This window comes from Hippoglossus hippoglossus, chromosome 22 (genome assembly GCF_009819705.1).
Source record: "Hippoglossus hippoglossus isolate fHipHip1 chromosome 22, fHipHip1.pri, whole genome shotgun sequence".
Classification (NCBI taxonomy): Eukaryota; Metazoa; Chordata; class Actinopteri; order Pleuronectiformes; family Pleuronectidae; genus Hippoglossus; species Hippoglossus hippoglossus.
Window position 1 is genome coordinate 12,082,202 of NC_047172.1, and position 18,033 is coordinate 12,100,234.

Sequence of the window (18,033 nt, forward strand, 5' to 3'; positions counted from 1 at the left end):
GTATTCATAGGTGTGTGTGTGTGTGTGTGTGTGTGTGTGTGTGTGTGTGTGTGTGTGTGTGTGTGTGTGTGTGTGTGTGTGTGTGTGTGTGTGTGTGTGTGTGTGTGTGTGTGTGTGTGTGTGTGTGTGTGTGTGGGGGTTTTCTTGTGCAGATATACAACTCACGAACATTGCTCTTCATGTAAGGGACCTCAGATTTTCACTGGTCCTGTCCCACAAGCTATTACACTGACACACACACACGTATAGACATACACACACACTTATAGACATACACAGATACTAACATAATGACTGACATGGGAGCTCTGGTCTATTCTTAGCTTTGCCTTGAATAATGCATTAGATGCAGCCAGAGTGGAGAGATTGCAAAGAGACAACACACAAACTATATCTTCTACATGCAGACACCTATAATGGGTGTGGACAAAATAACAGGAACACCACACAATATAATATATTTCAGCTTCAACACAATCATTACAAAAGAGTTCAATCAATCTCTTGCTGACAGTTTATGGACAGTTTACAAATACTGAGATGTGACTGCAGGGCTGTCATATAAGAATAGATTTGAGTGTCTGGTATTTAGTGCACTTCTATATGAAGCTCAGCATTGAGGTTTGAGCTCTTTGAATCTTGAGTCAGAAAGAATATTAGACAAGTACAACAAGAAAGAAAAATAAATTAGCATTACTATGTCAACACAAACTTGAAACGACAAACTTTAACAATAAAATCTTCAAACTAAACAAAAAAACCTGAATACAACAATTGACAATATAAATACAATGTTAGTAACAACTTATGGCTTCATTGAGGTACTTCACATGAACACTCACACTGGCTGCGCTTTTATTTGCTGAATATGGACCTTTGCTGTCTGTGAAATTTTCTGGAGTATGCCCATTGATAATATTTTGCACTATGACGCAGTTTCTATTCATTTATCTGCACTGCAGTTGTACAGGCAGCAGTCGTACACTTCTAAATTCATCACTACCCATAAAGTATATTCACATTTGACTGACAGTAATTGGACTATCTGGTGCTTGAATGATTTTATCCGATTCTTCATCTCCCTGTCTCCCTCTGTTTGTCTGGTCAGGCTCTGGATGTGGACCGCAGTGTTCTGTACAAGATGAAGAAGTCTGTGAAAGCCATCTACACGTCTGGTCTGGGTGAGTCCTCCTGTCTTTACATTCGCACTTTAGCCAGAAACCTTAAGAGACATTTCAAGCTCAGTCCCATTACAACCCAGCTGTTGGCCCATTTGATGTTTTGTTTATTTATTTTGATAATGTTTTCCTCTTTGCTTTTAAAAACAATGAAGAATGTTTATTTTTTTACATAAAGCAAGCAATTTGAAATCCCATGAGCTGTGGTGTCTCTGAATGTTTTTCTCTTTCCATTAATCCCAGCATTATTAGTTTAATCCACAAATATTGCAAAATAGGTTGAACATGTAAATAATTATTAATTACATCTGCAGAGCCTTTGTTTCACCGTCTCTAAGGGAGGGGAAGGGAGTGTATTTTTTCTGCTTCTGTCTGACTGTGTGTTATTACCATGCTCATTGTGGCTGGCTGTGCCAGTGTTGGGTGTTTCCAGTGTCTTTTGTTTGGCCTGCCTGACAGTACCCCGCTGAGAGAGAGAGAAAGAGAGAAAGAGAGAGAGAGGGAGAGAGACCTCTGAACAATGTGCTGAGCATGTCTTTTTCAGAACAGAGTGGGCTCTGTTCAGGCCAGAGGGACAGCTGCCTGATCCAGACCCCCAGAGGAACAGCTGGGGAGGGGCACCCACTGTGTTTGTGTGTGGGTGCTGAGGCATGGACACACACTTGTGTTCTCACTTCACCTCACTACTGAACATGCATTTACACATATGTCCTATACACGTAGGCTCTCAGTGGCCAGACTCTCAGTGGGATATTGTTTGGGTATCGACTCAGTAGTGTATGTAGAAGATTAACCTGTTTGGTTTTCTCACACTGTTCAGCTGCCAAAATGAATACCACCATTGTCGATACATTGCCTTCATTTGAATGTGTGTGCTTAGTGCAGCAGGACGCACATGTTTAAGAATGAGAGGTAGCTGAGTTTTGTTTTCATAATGAACAAGATAATCTGCTGCTGGAAAACCCAGGAGGAAGAAAACCAGCCCTTTTGCCTTGAAACCCGAGACTTGTCCAGATTTCTGTCAGTGTTTACAGTACAAACAGTGTTTAGTCTGTGGAAAAGCCACAAAGCTGTTATTTACAGGTCTACCAAGAGAAACTCACTGTAACCTGGGTCACTTTTTGTTAACAACAGTTATTATGGAAACGCTGCCAAGTCTCATCTGTTTTGTATTTAACCTAGATGACTTTGCTTCTCTAGAGCAAGATACAGACTTAAATATGAATGAAAAAGAATAATGAGGGTCCTATATAGAGAAGAGTCTGCTATTTTACACCATTTGTCTTAGATATTGTGTACTTAAGGGTGCATGAATCAATGTTCTTGTATTAATAATTGATCAAATAACTGTGTAATGTTATAGTAGCTGATCTTACTAATCGAGAATTATTAGCTAGTTTTGGCTTTGTGACCCTGAACTCTACTGTTCTTTCACTCTCAGTGCTCTCATAGTGTTGTGGTCACCATCACATCAGGCAGTTGTTTTCAGCATTGCACCTCACTGCACCAAATGGTACACAGACAAAGTTGGCAATTGTAGTGTAGTATTTAGCAGCTAAAGAGCCAGGTATACCCCACAGGAACTGGTGGAGACCAAATCAGGGCTACAAGGAGAGTGAATATTAGAAATGTATTCATCAAGTAACCTGAAATAGGTAACAGTGCGGCTGTTTTTAAGATATTTTCCAATCATTTCAGACATCGTCTATATGCATTTCATTTGCTAATAAGATATCAGAGTTGATGCAGTTTAGACATTGCAAGTCAATCAACAAGCAAACTACATATAAAATGTCTGGCACTTGAAGTGGTTTGTTAAAATGTGAAAGATGCTGTTCATTTGTAGTTTAAGAGCTGAATCTTGCAAACACACTGTTGTGGTTCTTAAAGCAAATATAAGGGAAGAGGACAACCAAATTGAAAAAAACTAAAATCGTAATCCAAATATCGAAATACAGCCAAGTTGCACTACGAAAATTAACTGACAACATGCATCAACTGAAAATACTGACATGCACGTTAACAATCGTGCTGCATTATTTAAAAGCCAAGAATCTCTGCCATCTGAGAAAGAGAGTGAACGCACAGAGTAGTCTTAATGTTCTCCAGAGAGGATGCTGGGATAGAGCCTGAATAATGAGATACACACAGGGAGCCTCGACGCTGACTGCATCAATACACAGACAATATTCTTCTAGTGTCACTGGCTGTCATTCTCATGAACCTGCAGGGATATTTTTGGAAAAAAGGAAATGATGAGGAGGAAGCGGAGAAGGAGGAGGATAGAACGGGCGATAGTGAAACTGGAAGTGTGATGAGGAAAGCTAAACAAGACTGCCATGTTAGTGTGAACCTGAGAGGCTGAGCAATTAATACCTGCGCTGCTTTGCATACAGTCTATGGCTTAAACCAGAGAGAAGGAAAACAGGTGAGTTGAGAGACGTGGGTGAGAAAGGGTGATCCAGGTGAATCTTATAGGCGAGTGAGAGAGCCCTGAGTTGCTGCAGGAGCCTGTCAGGTTTGTCAGCGAGAAGGGTTTTGATGAATAAACCAGCAGCAGCATCTCAAACCCCTGAAGAAGCTGGAGCTGATCAAGCACAGCCACCAGGACAGACCTGCCAAAGCTGCTGAACAGATAATGACCCAAGGCAGACGAGTGAACACCGTGTTCATGCTATCACACCTATTGGTAGGCAGGATAGCTGGATGGTGTGTCTGAATAATGCTGCACTCACCTCTTGTTGCTTTAGGAAAAAACTGAATTCGATGGCTTCTGGAATGACCATGTCCTCCATTTCGCTGCTGCAAATGCCGCAAGAATTTCTGTCTTAATAACCAAGAAAATGAGAATCCCACAAGTGCTAATGTAATTACACTGGATGGATGTCGGAGGGAAAAACCCTGAGGGGACGGTGAAGTAAAGGAGGAAGAACACAGAAAAGGTTTAATGAAATGAAACACAGAACCACCTCTATTTGTATTCAATTAGTAATTTTAGACAATATTTTAGAAAATAAGCTTATTTGCTTATCTTCAGAAGGTTAAATAAAAAGTTAGACACCACTCATGCACTACTACCTGGAGACGGTTAGCTTAGCTTAGCGTTAGGGCTGGGCGATATGACTTAAAAATCAATATCACGATTATTTCAAACTTTTGCTTGATTACGATTAATAAACGATAATTTTTAATAATTGACTAGCACTTCTAAATCTCTTTAATTAATGTTATATCTTGTTTCTTTGATTTGGATCAAAGGAGCGTTCTGCTGGTTAAGCTCCGCACAGAGCCAGGCTAACAGTTTCCTGCTGTTTCCTGTCGTTATGCTTTGCTAATATAACTGACTTATGTTTCATATTTACAGATATGACCTTGGTATCAATCTCAAACTAACCCTCCCTTCTCTCAGTCGGCCGGTGGCCATATTGCCAAGTGGACACGGAGTCCAGAGTTGTTTTCACAGAGTGTTCAGAGAGATATGAAATAGATCTGAGGTCGGCTGGACATTGTTTTAGTGAGTGTCGGAGCGTCGGCTGACCAGGACCGATGACGCCATGTGCGAGGGAATGAGTGTGGGAGAGACGGAGAGAGGAAGCAGAGGCCAGTCTGCTACCTGGTGATTAAACTGTGTGTGTGTGTGTGTGTGTGTTGTGTGTTGTGTGTGTGTGTCAGATGGAAGAAGTTGCAAAACAGGCCTTTGGGATGTTAGATAATCCCCAACAGACGCCTCTACGTGTGTGTGTGTGTGTGTGAGAGAGACGGTAGGCGATACGTCAAAGAATGTTGTGCACAACTGGGTATTAGCAGTTCGCGTAGTTTGGAGTAAATAAGTGTGTTTATGTGTTTGACAGTGTTATGTCTCTGTCCTCCAGTAAACACAAGGTCATTGTTTCCAGAAGTCAAGCAAAAATAATCATTCTCTTTCTCTGCCACCTTCATTTCCTTGAAGGCAGCAGATCTGGGCAAAATTTCATGACAATCACGCATTTGCTTGTGAAATCTGTGACAGCAGTTAAGCAGCAGGACTTTCTGCTTTTTAAGTTGGTACTTAAATCATATGTAGGTTTCACCTCCGATGATCTTCTTACGTTTAAAACCGAGCTAAGAATCCAGTCGGACTCTGCTGGTGTAGCAGTTATGAGGTTAAGCTTTGTACATGCAACTGCTTAAAGGGATCTGGGGTTGGAGATGAACAAAAAGTGAAAACAGAGCTTTGCAATGATGTTTGGTTTTGCGTAGCATTATCTCAAAATGTGGTGATAATGTGCTTCTATATATGATGTGATATAGGACCTCAACGTTTCCTGTTTCCTTTCCCTTTCTCGACTCTCATAAACTACCACAGCGCATCATATAAACCTTTAAAGGTTCAAAGCTGCTCCGTACTATAAGCTGCATGTGTGATGTGTTTAGGTCCTGTTACAGCAAATATGCATGTACTCACTGAGCAGCCCAGGGGGGTGGTTGTGCTGTTTATCAGTCTTGAAAAGCAGAGCTGAGGACTCTTTTGTGCCACTTCAAAAACAACAGCAGGCCGCCGCCCTGTTGGCTCCGAGCCACAGCCAAACAGTGGGAGCTGATGTGTAAACAGTGGACTGTGGGTGTGTGGTGAGGGTCGGTGTCTGACACTTGACGATGATTGAAGTCGATCTCTCATATGTCCCATCTCACTGCTTTGAGCCACAAACGAGTGAAATACACCCGTCACATTGGTCCAGAGTCCGATTTGAGAAGAGCGAGAAAAACAAACTCAAAAGAGATTGGATTTTTTTATTTGAAAATGTATTGACTAATTATTTCTTCTTTTTTAAAAATGTAATATGTAATTATAACAGGGTGTTTTTTTTGTTTTTTTTGCTTAAATAATATTATTTGTTTGTTAACAGACGATTATTTAAATTAATTTTAACTAATTCAGCAAAGAAAGATCTAATCAAATGTGACAGTCTGGTTTAATATACCTGAAGATTTCTAATTTTGGTCAGACAAAATATGCAGCTTGCTGGTTCTGGGTACTCGACATTGGGTATTTTCCTTACTACTATAATATGTTTTTTAATAGAATAAAATGACTTGGTTTCTCTTATTTCTAGTTGTGATGAGGGGGAAAAAATCGGCAGTCTTAGGCACATGATACCAAAGGCTCTTTGTGCACAGAGTTTCATTGGAGCCTTATCATCCAGCTCACCTATTGCTTCAGTTGATGTTTGGAGACTTAAATTAGATTTGTCTGATGTGAGGAGGTCTGCAGGTAGTGACTCAGAGGCCCTCAGCTTTCCCCTTTTAATAACATGATGGATATCTCTGCTGCTGAGACATGATCCGGCTTCATTTATAAACCTGCCACATCTGAGAATCTGTGTCTGGCTGCTTTTTAATCTACCTGTGTGTGTCTGTGTGTGTGTGTGTGTCTGTCTGTGTGTGTGTTTGTTCCAGAACAGCCGACTCATGATATAGCTGCAGGAGTCTTTTAGTGTATCCTCACATTTTGACCCCCCCCCCCATCACCTCTCTTTTGCCTTTTTCCGTCCCTCCCTCGTGTCTCCTATCACTCGACAAACCCCCTTCGTTTCTGTCACGTCTCTCGGTGAACGTCGTCATAGCAACTGTCCCCTGTGCTCCGGCCCTCGCTCCACCACCGTCCCAATGGCATTAGCTGCTATCAGCCGTCTAGTCAGGCATGAATTGTATTAAGTCGAATCATCTCGGCCGAACCTCGTAGTAGATTAGTCCGACTTAAGACGCGCTGGGAGACTTTGGTCACGGTTAGTTTATGGGTTTCCAACTGGTGCAGAGACTTTGGTTATGGGTGATGACTGAGAAAATGGAAGGATTTTCAGCAGTTTTATTTATATATACTATAAACCTGCCTCTGTAAAGCTCTTTAAATTGCTTTGTCTGAATGGTGCCATATTAATAAACTCACCTCAGCTGGCCTTGTCTAGAGACTCCCAACTTACCTGAAATAAAAAGTGCTAATGTCAGAAAATGTTATAAGAGTAACTCAATTGTACACATCTGAATCTCCCTCCAGACCTCTGTTGCTCTGTTTATTTGGTGCGAAGAAAATGTGCGTGTAGAGATAAGTTAATTGAGCAGACCTCTGTAGCTCGCTCCTCATCTCTGATTGAAGCTACGTTTACATCTTTGACTGACCCATTAGGTTTATTTCCTTGCTGCCGGTTTCTGCTGCTCAGTATCATGTGGTCATTTATTGAGGGAAGTAGCAGCACTTGTTGTGATGCAACTGATGTTCCTAATGAAAATGCTGCAAAACAGTTTTCCTTTTGAAATGAAATTGCATAGAGGCATGAATCAAGATCACGTTTTTATTATGGATTGTGCAGCGCTAGTAGACAGGGCTTAAGACCACCACAAAGCACTGGACCGGGGAAAACCTTGAACAGTGATTGAAGAATGGTTCAGCCTAAAAAGTCCATATTTGTTCGCTTGAAAGGTTTCCATTTATTATTAATGCACAGCGATTGATTTTTGACTTGTAATGATCATAGAGTGAAAGACCTTGGTTCTACCTGTCAAAGCTCACCCTTGTGTGTGTGTGTGTTTTCCAGCCCATGTGGAGAATGAGGAGCAATACACTCAGGCCCTGGAGAAGTTTGGAGAAAACTGTGTCTACAGAGACGATCCTGATCTCGGTTCAGCCTTCCTCAAGTTCTCTGTCTTCACCAAGGAGCTCACTGCGCTTTTCAAAAACCTGGTGAGTGTACTTTGTGTGTGCAAGCATACAGTAGGTCGTTATGGTCGATAGAGTAGGGAGGGATGAAATCCTCCGGGATGGAGAAAGATTTCCATCCTGTCGCTAATTGTCTCAATCCCCCTGAGTCGCTGTGTGTGTTCTCTAACAAACACACTGAGTAAAGCCCTCAGGATGTAGCTCTAGGTTTCCATTGACAGAGCCAGAGTAGCTTAAACACCAAATACTGTTGGATCTTATTCAACCTGTTAAAGCCAGTTTGTGTGTGGAGGCCAAAGCTTTATTACAAAAATGTGACACCATGATGTGAGGTCCGCCGTTGCCCTTGGACTCACACTGAGTCCATCTCCGCGCCTTATTTTAAGGGAATATGAGCTTCCAGGGACCTGGATGTGAAGATATAATCATACAATGCACCACCACTTATATTTCTTCAACTGAAAAAAAGCAGTTTGCGTAATCCAATTAAAATTCAAATACAAGTCAGCAAAATTCACCATTCAGTCATTCACTCTTCTGGCCGTTTCTTTATTCATAACAAATTTGGAAAAGACACATTATAAAGTCAGCCTATTAAACATGGACAGTTTGTGCTGCATCCACAATTCCTGCTGGAAATGAAGGTTTGCTTAGCTACGTTTTCATTGTGCAGCCTTTAGATGAGCTGGACTCCTGCCAGCACTGCAACTCTGCCCCAGAGTGGATTTTGCTGCGTGATTTGCTCGACACGTTTTATATATGTAGCACTTTTCTAGTTAGATCTAAAACATACTTACCTGTAAGAAAAAATGAAAACTGACATTTCAAAGTTAATAAAAGCTTTATGATTAAAAAAAACTGTTTTAATGAGAAAGACACTAAGGAGTGAACTAAATCAGTCAAAACACAAACTGCTGTTGTTTATTCACATAACCTGTGTAGTATCGTCTTATACTGACTGTGGCGTAATATTATCAGCATTGTTAAACCGTCAGTCAGGTTTATGTTAAGTTCATTAATGTATGTAAACTTGTTACAGTAGGGACGGTGGTTATGTTGTCTTCGAAACGAGCCACCAACTTGCATGTGCACGTGTGTCATAAGTGCTGCGGTGCTTAAACAAATAGCCCTAAACCTCTGGTTGTAATCTTTTAAAGCTTTAACAATAGAAGCCTTACACACAGAGGCAGAGCTCAGCAGTAACCTCCACAGTGTCGCATAATAGATCTCCTCATTTATTTGTCCTTAATGGAGTGAAAATTCAATTTCTTAGTGGTTAAAAAGATGCAAATGTTGTTGTTGCAAACATTCAAGGTGTAAGAGAGAGACTTAGCAAAGCATCATTAACTTCTCTGCACCATTTCTTTGGTAATGGTTATTGACGTCATTTCATTTTATGTAGCTCATTTATTTCATTCAGCCTCTTATTGCCCAACATTTAGCGACAATAAAAGTGCACCAAAGACAAACACTCACATAGACAACACACAAGTCCTCTATTTTAACCTCTCAACTCTTCTCTGCGTCCGTCTTCACTCTCCTCCAGTTCCAAAACATGAACAACATCATCACCTTTCCTCTGGACAGCCTGCTGAAAGGAGATCTGAAGGGAGTCAAAGGGGTAAGATAACCAAACAGCATGGTCTTGTTTTACTCTGCGACTGAACAGGAAGTGCTTTTAAGATTTTGTTGAACTGAGTCGGGTCAAGTGCTTGCATCATCAGTGACCTCAAAATTGACCATATGTTAATGTGTGTAATTAGGAGATATCTCAATACAGTTTTCGACAAACATGTCACATATGTTACATGTTGTGAGACTTATCTTATAAGTAAAACATTTTAAGTAATAGGCTTGTAATTTGAAAGTAAAAAAAATCTTCTTGGCAGCGGTTTAACCTTGAACCACAGAAAACGTTAAAAAGCAGAGACCAGCAGTACCTCGATGTCATTCTGCTTGTTCAGGGGGTTTTGATGCAACTACTTGACAATCATAGCTACACTTGACGCACTTTGATCTTGTTAACAAGGTTAATACTGAGCTGCTTTGATCAAGCTGAGGCTGCATAAAAGTGAGAGCTGTGTTGAGGAGATAGAGCGACAGCTGATGAAATTGTTGCCAAAATCCATCGCTGTTCAGCCCAGTGACGGTTTGAGTGTTATTAAGATGTTCGATTGTTCATCTGATGCTCAACGTTAAGACTCAACACAGTGGGTGTTGTGCTCGATTGAAGGCTGTGATCGCTCAACATGTTGTGTGTTTAAATTTTACAGTTAAGTTCTTCTTTTTTGGCAAAAGAAGCCAAAGTCAGGAACTCTATATCAAATGGTGTAGAATATATTATATTTGACTAGTGAAAAGGATCACAAATCAGACCAGACATTCAGTGTTAACTTTAGTTCCTTGATTCTCATTCTCACACTTTGGCTGAGACACAAACCTATAGTTTATACTAATGCAACACACTGGTTAGTCAGTCAGGCGATCATGTGTGTCGACCAACTGGACTGAACCCAGACAGACACTCATCAACAGTCTCTGTGGCTCTGTATAATACAATCAGGACTCATTACTGTCTGTGGCCCTCTGTGACCTTTCACTCTCGAGGCACATGATTGGCTGCGGTTCTCGCTGAGGTATGATGCGATTAAGCCGGCTCTGTAATGAGGCCGGTTGCCATAGAGCGGTCATTTGTCCCCATGACCCTCGGCCACTTGGCAGTGTCACGACCTCTGAACTGTTGCTCCCCGTTTGTCCTCGCTCTTCTGTTGCTCTTTTTTTTCATCTCTCAAGTGCAGTGTTTTCTTTTCGGCCCCTGTCGGCCTTTTCTCTCTTCCACGATTTCCTGTCTTTGTCTTCTTGTCTTTTCTCTTGACTCCACTTTCCTTTTCCCGTGTTTCCTTCAGCCTGTGCCCATCGCCCTTCACTCTGCAGCCGGTCACATCTATAATACTTACCCACTTATTGCTCATTAGGCCTTGAATGATTCTCATTACCCCACTGACATGGGGCTAATGAGCTGCTGGCTATTTTGTACCTCAGGACTAACACATAGAATTTGCACACTCATAAATGTCTCCACTGTGGTAATGTCCATCAACCCCAGACTGTCAGTGTGAGGAGAAGTGAAAGGCAGACGGAAGTAGAGAAATAGACGTTATAGATTTTCCTGTCATAGTTAGCAGCTACCCAACCTGTTGCTCACCTCCACAGCCCAAGGCCTTTCCCTCGTCCCTCCCCTGCCCTTCATCTTTGTCCTTCTCCTCTATTATTATCCTGCTCCTTCACTCCTGTCTTCTCCCAGGGGAAGTACCTGGTAAAGGAGGGGGAAGCAGGAAGAAGTCCAGACCTGTGTGACAGGGCTGTTTAGACTGCAGGGAGAGGAGGGCGGGGACTATGATGAAGTATCGTATAGATGTCATAAGAGAGACGCATTAAAAAGATCAGAGAAGCCTATGGAGAGAAATGAGTCTCAGTATTGGTGTCAAATGAATGTTTATGTGTATGATGATTTGTAATATAAAATGTTGATTAATGAGTTTTCCAATCACCACCCACTTTGACGTATGGAACTAGAATGTCAGTGGAGTGCATACCTCGACCAATGCTAAACCATCCTCAAAGTGTCTTTTTCCATCAAGATCCATGAATTATCTGGGAAATGCAATTTTATAGAAAATGAAAAAAAAGCTCAACAGTCCCCTAAAATCTGATCAAGCATGATGGGATAAAAACATTGAATCTGAAGTTTTCAAAATTCAAGCAACATGAACAAGAATATTCATTTTTAAATACTTGTATTAAATACTTAAATATTTGTATGATCAAAGGCAGATGAGTAATTATATGTTTGAAATTCCACATGAAACGTGCTGAAAAGCCAGATACTTAAAGACAATATGCATTTGTGGAAGATTCAACATTCTGTTTACAAATAATGTTTACATGTCAGATCCATGTACACGTGTTGATCCTTGTACATGCATGAAGTATTTTGAAAACAAATGGAAAATGAAGGCTAATTTTTCTCAATAGAAGGCTGCAGCAGGGACCCTGAGGTAGGAATATACTTTCAGGAGAGTGTGGTAAATGGCGCAGTCTTGTATCTTAGAAAAGCTCCGCAATTACTGCATCTGTGTGGCAGCTACAATAGTCACCAGTCCTTTCATTTGATTTACCTCAGGACTTAATGGCTTTCTAGTGGCCGTTGTTCCCTTAAAACTTGTTAATATTCTGTCAGTGCCTTCATTGGCAATGAGTGCGATGAAGTAACCCTCGAGGGAGGCGGCCGCTAATGGCTGTGTGATTAGAGAGCTTCTACCCGGCAACCTGTCCGCGCTGTTACTCAGCTTAAAAACCCACCATTTTCCACCTCATCTACCTCCACGCTCCTCTCACCACAGAGCACGGTTTGGGAGTTCATGTGTAAAAAAGAAAATCAGTTCATGCCATTTAATTTCCATGCTTGGTGCAGTGTTGATGAAGTGAAGCAAACATAAAAGCAGGTTAAGTGATAGGGAAATAACCTTTTATTCTGAGAGGGAAATACTAAACATGGCAGGGGTGGGGTCCCTGGAAGACCCAGCTGTATTATTGCTGAAGATAAACACACACACACACACACACACTCGCAGTCAGTGGAAAATGGAAAGTGCTGAGTCCAAGGGGACGTTCTGCTAACAGCGGACTTTCAGAGTGGACGGCGGCATGATGTCATGCCTGCAGCGGACCTCCTCATCCACTGCGTATTGACCAGTCTGTGTTTCTAACCCACCATGAGTCATATCAGCTTATCACCATTCAGTCACAGAGTCTGGATGGTTGTAGTATAATCTACTGTGTTGGTGTGAGGAGGGTGGGGGCTGTGTTTAATGCTTCTGGACTGATGTTGGTCCAGCTGTGTCCTGCCTCTTTGTGGTTCAGTGGGCCGCGGACTCCCGTAAACCTCTCATGCGTGCTTGCTTTTTGAGATTGTTGAGCAGATCACCGATGAACGTTGGTCCTCCTTTAGTTGAATACTCCATACTCTGCTATTGACTAAAACATCAGCCTCTGTGGTTATTGAACTAGGTTTTAACAAACCGCAGTAATAATGGATTCAAGTGTAAGTTCAGCCATTTTTATATACTTCTGGTATCGAGCTATACAGATAGACAACTTATCTGAGGGACATGCCAAATCGTGATTTGAGTGTACTGTTGCACCCCTATTGGGAGAGGAGGGATATCTCAAAACCTCCTGATACTAGTGAGACTATTGACATGACTGGATACCACTAGAGTACTTCTGATCCAAACTGAACTCCCTCATTGCTGCGGACCAGGTAGCACATTTGGTCCGGCAGTGGGAGAAGGTGAGAGTTATGTGTAACAGGAGCTGCCATTCCTGGACATGTGTGGTAAGAAGTAAGAGGTGATAAGTTTGTGTATCCAGGTCGTTGTCAAGGGCATGACATTCCTCCTCATTCCTCCTCATTCCTCCTCTCTCCTTCAGACAGGGTGCTAAGAGCTCTCGTCTCTCTCAGGGAGTGCTCTGCCCCCGTGCTTTGACCTATTCTGCTCTGCCCTTCCTTGCCCAGCGATGCCTGCATCTGGTATTTTTAGCCATTGTTACCATCTTTCTCCTCTCTCCGGCGCTGACATTTCCTTCCATTCACCCTCTCTCTTTTTTTTCTCTGGCTTCATTTTTGACCTGCAGCTCGTTTTTTTGCGGCTTCCTCCTTCGCTGTGCCTTTTTTCTCTTCGCATGGTCATTTTTTTCACTCCATTTTTTTTATATATTTACGCTCAGTTCCTTCTGTTTGTTTCTCCCCTTGAGCCAGTTGAGTGAATGGCTGAGTGCTCCTTGACGTGGCCCAGCGAACCAGACCGTGATCCTGTGAGCTGACAGGTTGAGCACGCCACTCCTCTGCTCTTGAAGCGGAGGTCAACAGTGGCATCACAGTCCTCTCTGCTGCTCTTAACGGTCACATTACAGCAGAACAGAAATGTGTGTGTGTGTGTGTTTTACGTATATAACACAGAAATGTGCTTAACCACTTAGTGCTAAGCTGTTAGCGTTCAGAATCTCATTTCGACGCCATGTTTCAGCAGGTGCTCACTGTAGTTTTGGGGATTTAATTACAAAGTGGAGTTAAATGCATCATGGTTTTCTTGATTACTGTTTGAGTTGCAAGCAATTGGGCTTGGCATCTTCTCTCTGTTATTAGTCAACAATTCCTGTTGCTGAATTGTGTTTCTTGTTGTTGTACGGAGTGACACAGCCAGTTGCACCCAGTAACGTCTGCTTTTGTTTGTCCTAATCGCTCTTAAATCAGCGCCGCTGCGGTAGAGATGATGTTCAATCAAGCATTTTGCTCGAGCAGCTATTGAGAGCACACCTGTGACAATGAGGAATCAGCATTGCCAGAAATCGCGCCACGCTCCTGCTTTTCCAGAAAAACCTTCCATGTGACCTCACCCAGGTCCCTGCTCAGACAGCTGTGGGCCGACTGGGAGGAGGATGATTCAGCGTACTGATTCACACTGTGATGAAACACACACCTGCAAACGTACACACACACTTGCAGTAACTATGTTCATTAGTTAGTAAGAAAGTAAAGTATCCGCCTGTAGTTGTCATGATGGTGTCATCTTTGTGAACCTGTGGGTTCGACCTTTGAAATTCCTTTCTGGCTTTGAAACAGGTGTTGCATTAGTTGTTTTCTTTTAACTTGGTGAATTTCATTGGGTTAAAGTCGGCTGCAACTAAGGATTGTTTTTATTTATGTTATTAGGTCAATTACAGGAATAGTTTCAACATTTTGGGAAATACACCTTTTCACTTTTTTGCAAATTAGCCGTTAGTGGATCGTGGGGTGAATTTTTTGTCAACTAAAAGATTTGTTGACCACTTTGTATTAAAAGTTAAGATGGAAAGTTTATTTTTGATCTTTTGAACAATACTTGACATAACAGTAGGTATTTTAATGGTTTCTGTCCTATAATTATGGTAGTGATTATCTAATGTTAAAGTAATGGATTAATTAACTATTCAGTTCAGCACTATATTGCTTACTTTTGTTTAAAATATGTATTTTTTGTGTGTTTTTCTTTCACAGGATCTAAAAAAGCCTTTTGACAAAGCCTGGAAGGACTACGAAACTAAAGTGTAAGAATCTAAACATGTTGTGTCTAATCACCATCTCTTCTCTGTAAATGTACAACGAGACATTGGATGCTTTCAGTGAATTTCTTAAAATTGTGTTCAGGAGTTTGTCAAACTAATCCGTATCTGTGATGCCATGTGTCAAACTGAAATGTGCCGTTTGTGTCTTGTCTCTGTCCGACTTGTCTGGACTAACTCTCCCTCTCTAACCTCCCCCTGTGATTTACTGTCAACACATCCCTGATAATGTGAATAACCAGCCCTCACTGCCGCCTCTCCTCCTCTTCACTGTGATTGTGCATGCACAGAACACACAACTTTTTATAGCACTTTCATATATTTTACAAGCTGCAAAGGACATTCTTTACTGAAAGGGTAAAAACGCCTCTCGTCTTCAAACCGTTTTTGATCGGACAGTGCAGACTTTGTACTGACATTGAGAATTCAGCCGGATGCTTTGTGACTGTTCCTCTCCGCCCCGACTTATTCTTTTGATTTGACTCTATTGATGGGAAACTGAAGCCGTCAATAGAGTCCAGCAGTTGTCTGCCTGATCGGAAAAACCACCCGAACCTACCCTTTGCTGTCGCTTTACTTTCTCAGTGATCTCTCTGCTGTCTACTGCCGCTACACAGCAAGAGTCTCTTTTCATATCACAGCCACAGAGAGATGAAATTATTTTGTTTTTACATGCTATTGATTTCTGATTTTCCCTTTTTTGGTTTGCGTGCATCCGACACTCGAGTTAGATTTTTGTCTCCTGATTGGAGATCATCTCATTTTAAATGCTGTCGAGTCAGGAAGGAGTTTAATCTTTGATTTATTGACTAAATCAAGACAAATTTTCTTAAATTTAAATGCAGAAAGAACATAGAAAAATCGTAAGTCCTGTATTTGTGTGCTGACTCCCTTCCTGAAGTGACAGGACTGAAAGTGAATACTCTGCCTCATCATCAGTTGAACGACCGTCAGTTTGGCCGGCAGCCAGTCAGCCTGGCTAACATGTGTCTCGCTATTAGTTGCAGCCCTGATGATGCTGTAATGCTGCCAGGCCTGAAGATTCATGTGCTGACAAAGGCCCACAGTGTCCTCACAGCGACATCAAATCTCACACGTTCACATAAGCTAAACGGCAAGTTTATGACCAAAACCGAAAGCTGTCACAGCTCGTTGTAGTCGTCCTTCAGGTTATGTATTTTAGTTTTCATTAGATGGTTGATTACCTTATTAAAAACAACTTTAACTTGGTCTTCTCTTAACATGGCTCAAAAGCTTTTCATTCATAACTGGCACTATTTAACAAGTAAAGGCAACGACAAAGGCAGCATTTATTCATAGTTGGACAAGCTCGGACAAGGTGTCAAATCTAAGTAAATAGAGGCTTTTGTCTGATCCCCACAAAAGCTGAATTGTGTAAACGAAAAAATAACAGCAATAACTTCCTGGAGCGTTTTCCTGGCACCTCGAGGTAGACAGGCACGCAACCAACAAATCCAAAGCTTAGCAAGAAAGTGAAGAAGCATATTTCCTAAAATGTTGAACTATTCCTTTAAGAGCAGTTGGTTTGTTTTTAAATCAAAAGCTGGCTCGCGTCAGTCACACCACACTTCCGTCTTTGATGCTTCAAGTGTATAAACAGCTTTTCCACAATCAGACATCAGTGAGTGAAGTCTGTCTATAGATGCACATGAACCGGGCTGAACAGTTTTCAAACGGCTCAGTCACCGACACAATCTCCTTCCGTCGCCCAGGGAGTGAACAGACTGCTGCATCCTTTTTACAGGAAATATGCTGTGATTAAAGCAGCATATGAAATAAAAAGAATGCCCCTTCTTGCATGGACTGGTGCCCCCCCTCCTGTGTTTTCCTGACTGCCTGCGGGAGATGCTGTATGCAGAGTTAACGGTCTTTGTGATGAATCAGCCCTGAGCACTGACTGACAGGCAACGTAGCGTGTGAAAGATCTCACCAGAAGCAGATTCCTCATGCTACGACAATCAAAGTCTCCAGTTGATGCTCACTCATTGTTTTGTGACTTCCATTAAATACCCAGTGTTCATTCATTATGTGTTAAAATAGACAATAAATCTAGGATTTTAATAGAGAACAGTCCAGCTCAGTGGATGGTGATGTTATAATAACATGATTAAACAAATGATCAAATACATTTTAATGGTATCTGTTATTTGAATTTGACAGAGCAAATGTATATGTTCACTTGATTACATTGAAAATCTGGCAGTGCAAGACTTTAAAATTGGTTAAAAACTGGTTACTGTACATCTTTTGTTCTGTTATCTGGTCAGGAAACCTCAGTGAACCACACCGTGCCTCCATATGACAGAGGATGTTGCCTGTATTACTTAACTATCTCAAGTAAATCCTTATTTCCTGGGCAAAGTTGCTGTGGAGGTTAAATTTTTCTTATCTCAGAAAATAAGTGAAGTCCTCATCACAAATCCTCTTAAATTTAAAGTTTAAAATCCTCATATCACTGTGATAACAGAGGTGAAGATACACTGACATTAGTTTCCCCAACAGTCCCTTTATTTTAGTCCCTTTATTTTACCCATACTGGTAATTTAACCATTTCTAACCCAATAACAATTGTATGTGAAAGCATTGATCCCCTCTATTTGTTTGCCAGACAACAACAGGGCTGATTTGACACAATACCACACTTTTATATGCATTTTGTGGTGCAGTCGGGGATGTGCTTTTTAATTTCCTGTGATGTCACTTCCTCACAGCACCAAGATAGAGAAGGAGAAGAAGGAGCACGCGAGGCAGCACGGGATGATCAGGACAGAAATCAGCGGGGCGGAGATCGCTGAGGAGATGGAGAAGGAGAGGAGATTCTTTCAGTTGCAGATGTGTGAGGTTGGTTTGTCTAAAAGAGTAGTTATCATTAACTCCGACACAGAGGTTATGTTTTCATCATCACCTATTTCTTAGCAGGATTACACAAAACCTGCTGAACCGATTTTATTGAAACTTTGTGGAGGGATGTGGTAT

The 18,033-nt window shown here is 41.6% G+C and overlaps 1 protein-coding gene across 3 annotated transcripts in view; it reads left to right on the plus strand.

The window, feature by feature from the left end:
* Positions 1 to 18,033, plus strand: part of asap2a (ArfGAP with SH3 domain, ankyrin repeat and PH domain 2a) — a 54,421-nt gene that overhangs the window by 18,596 nt on the left and 17,792 nt on the right. For all 3 annotated transcript variants that reach the window (XM_034576017.1, XM_034576019.1, XM_034576020.1), the window contains exons 2-6: positions 1,109 to 1,181; positions 7,751 to 7,896; positions 9,419 to 9,493; positions 14,972 to 15,021; positions 17,769 to 17,898. In XM_034576017.1, coding sequence (XP_034431908.1) covers positions 1,109 to 1,181; positions 7,751 to 7,896; positions 9,419 to 9,493; positions 14,972 to 15,021; positions 17,769 to 17,898 — 474 coding nt within the window. The remainder of the gene's footprint in view (positions 1 to 1,108; positions 1,182 to 7,750; positions 7,897 to 9,418; positions 9,494 to 14,971; positions 15,022 to 17,768; positions 17,899 to 18,033) is intronic.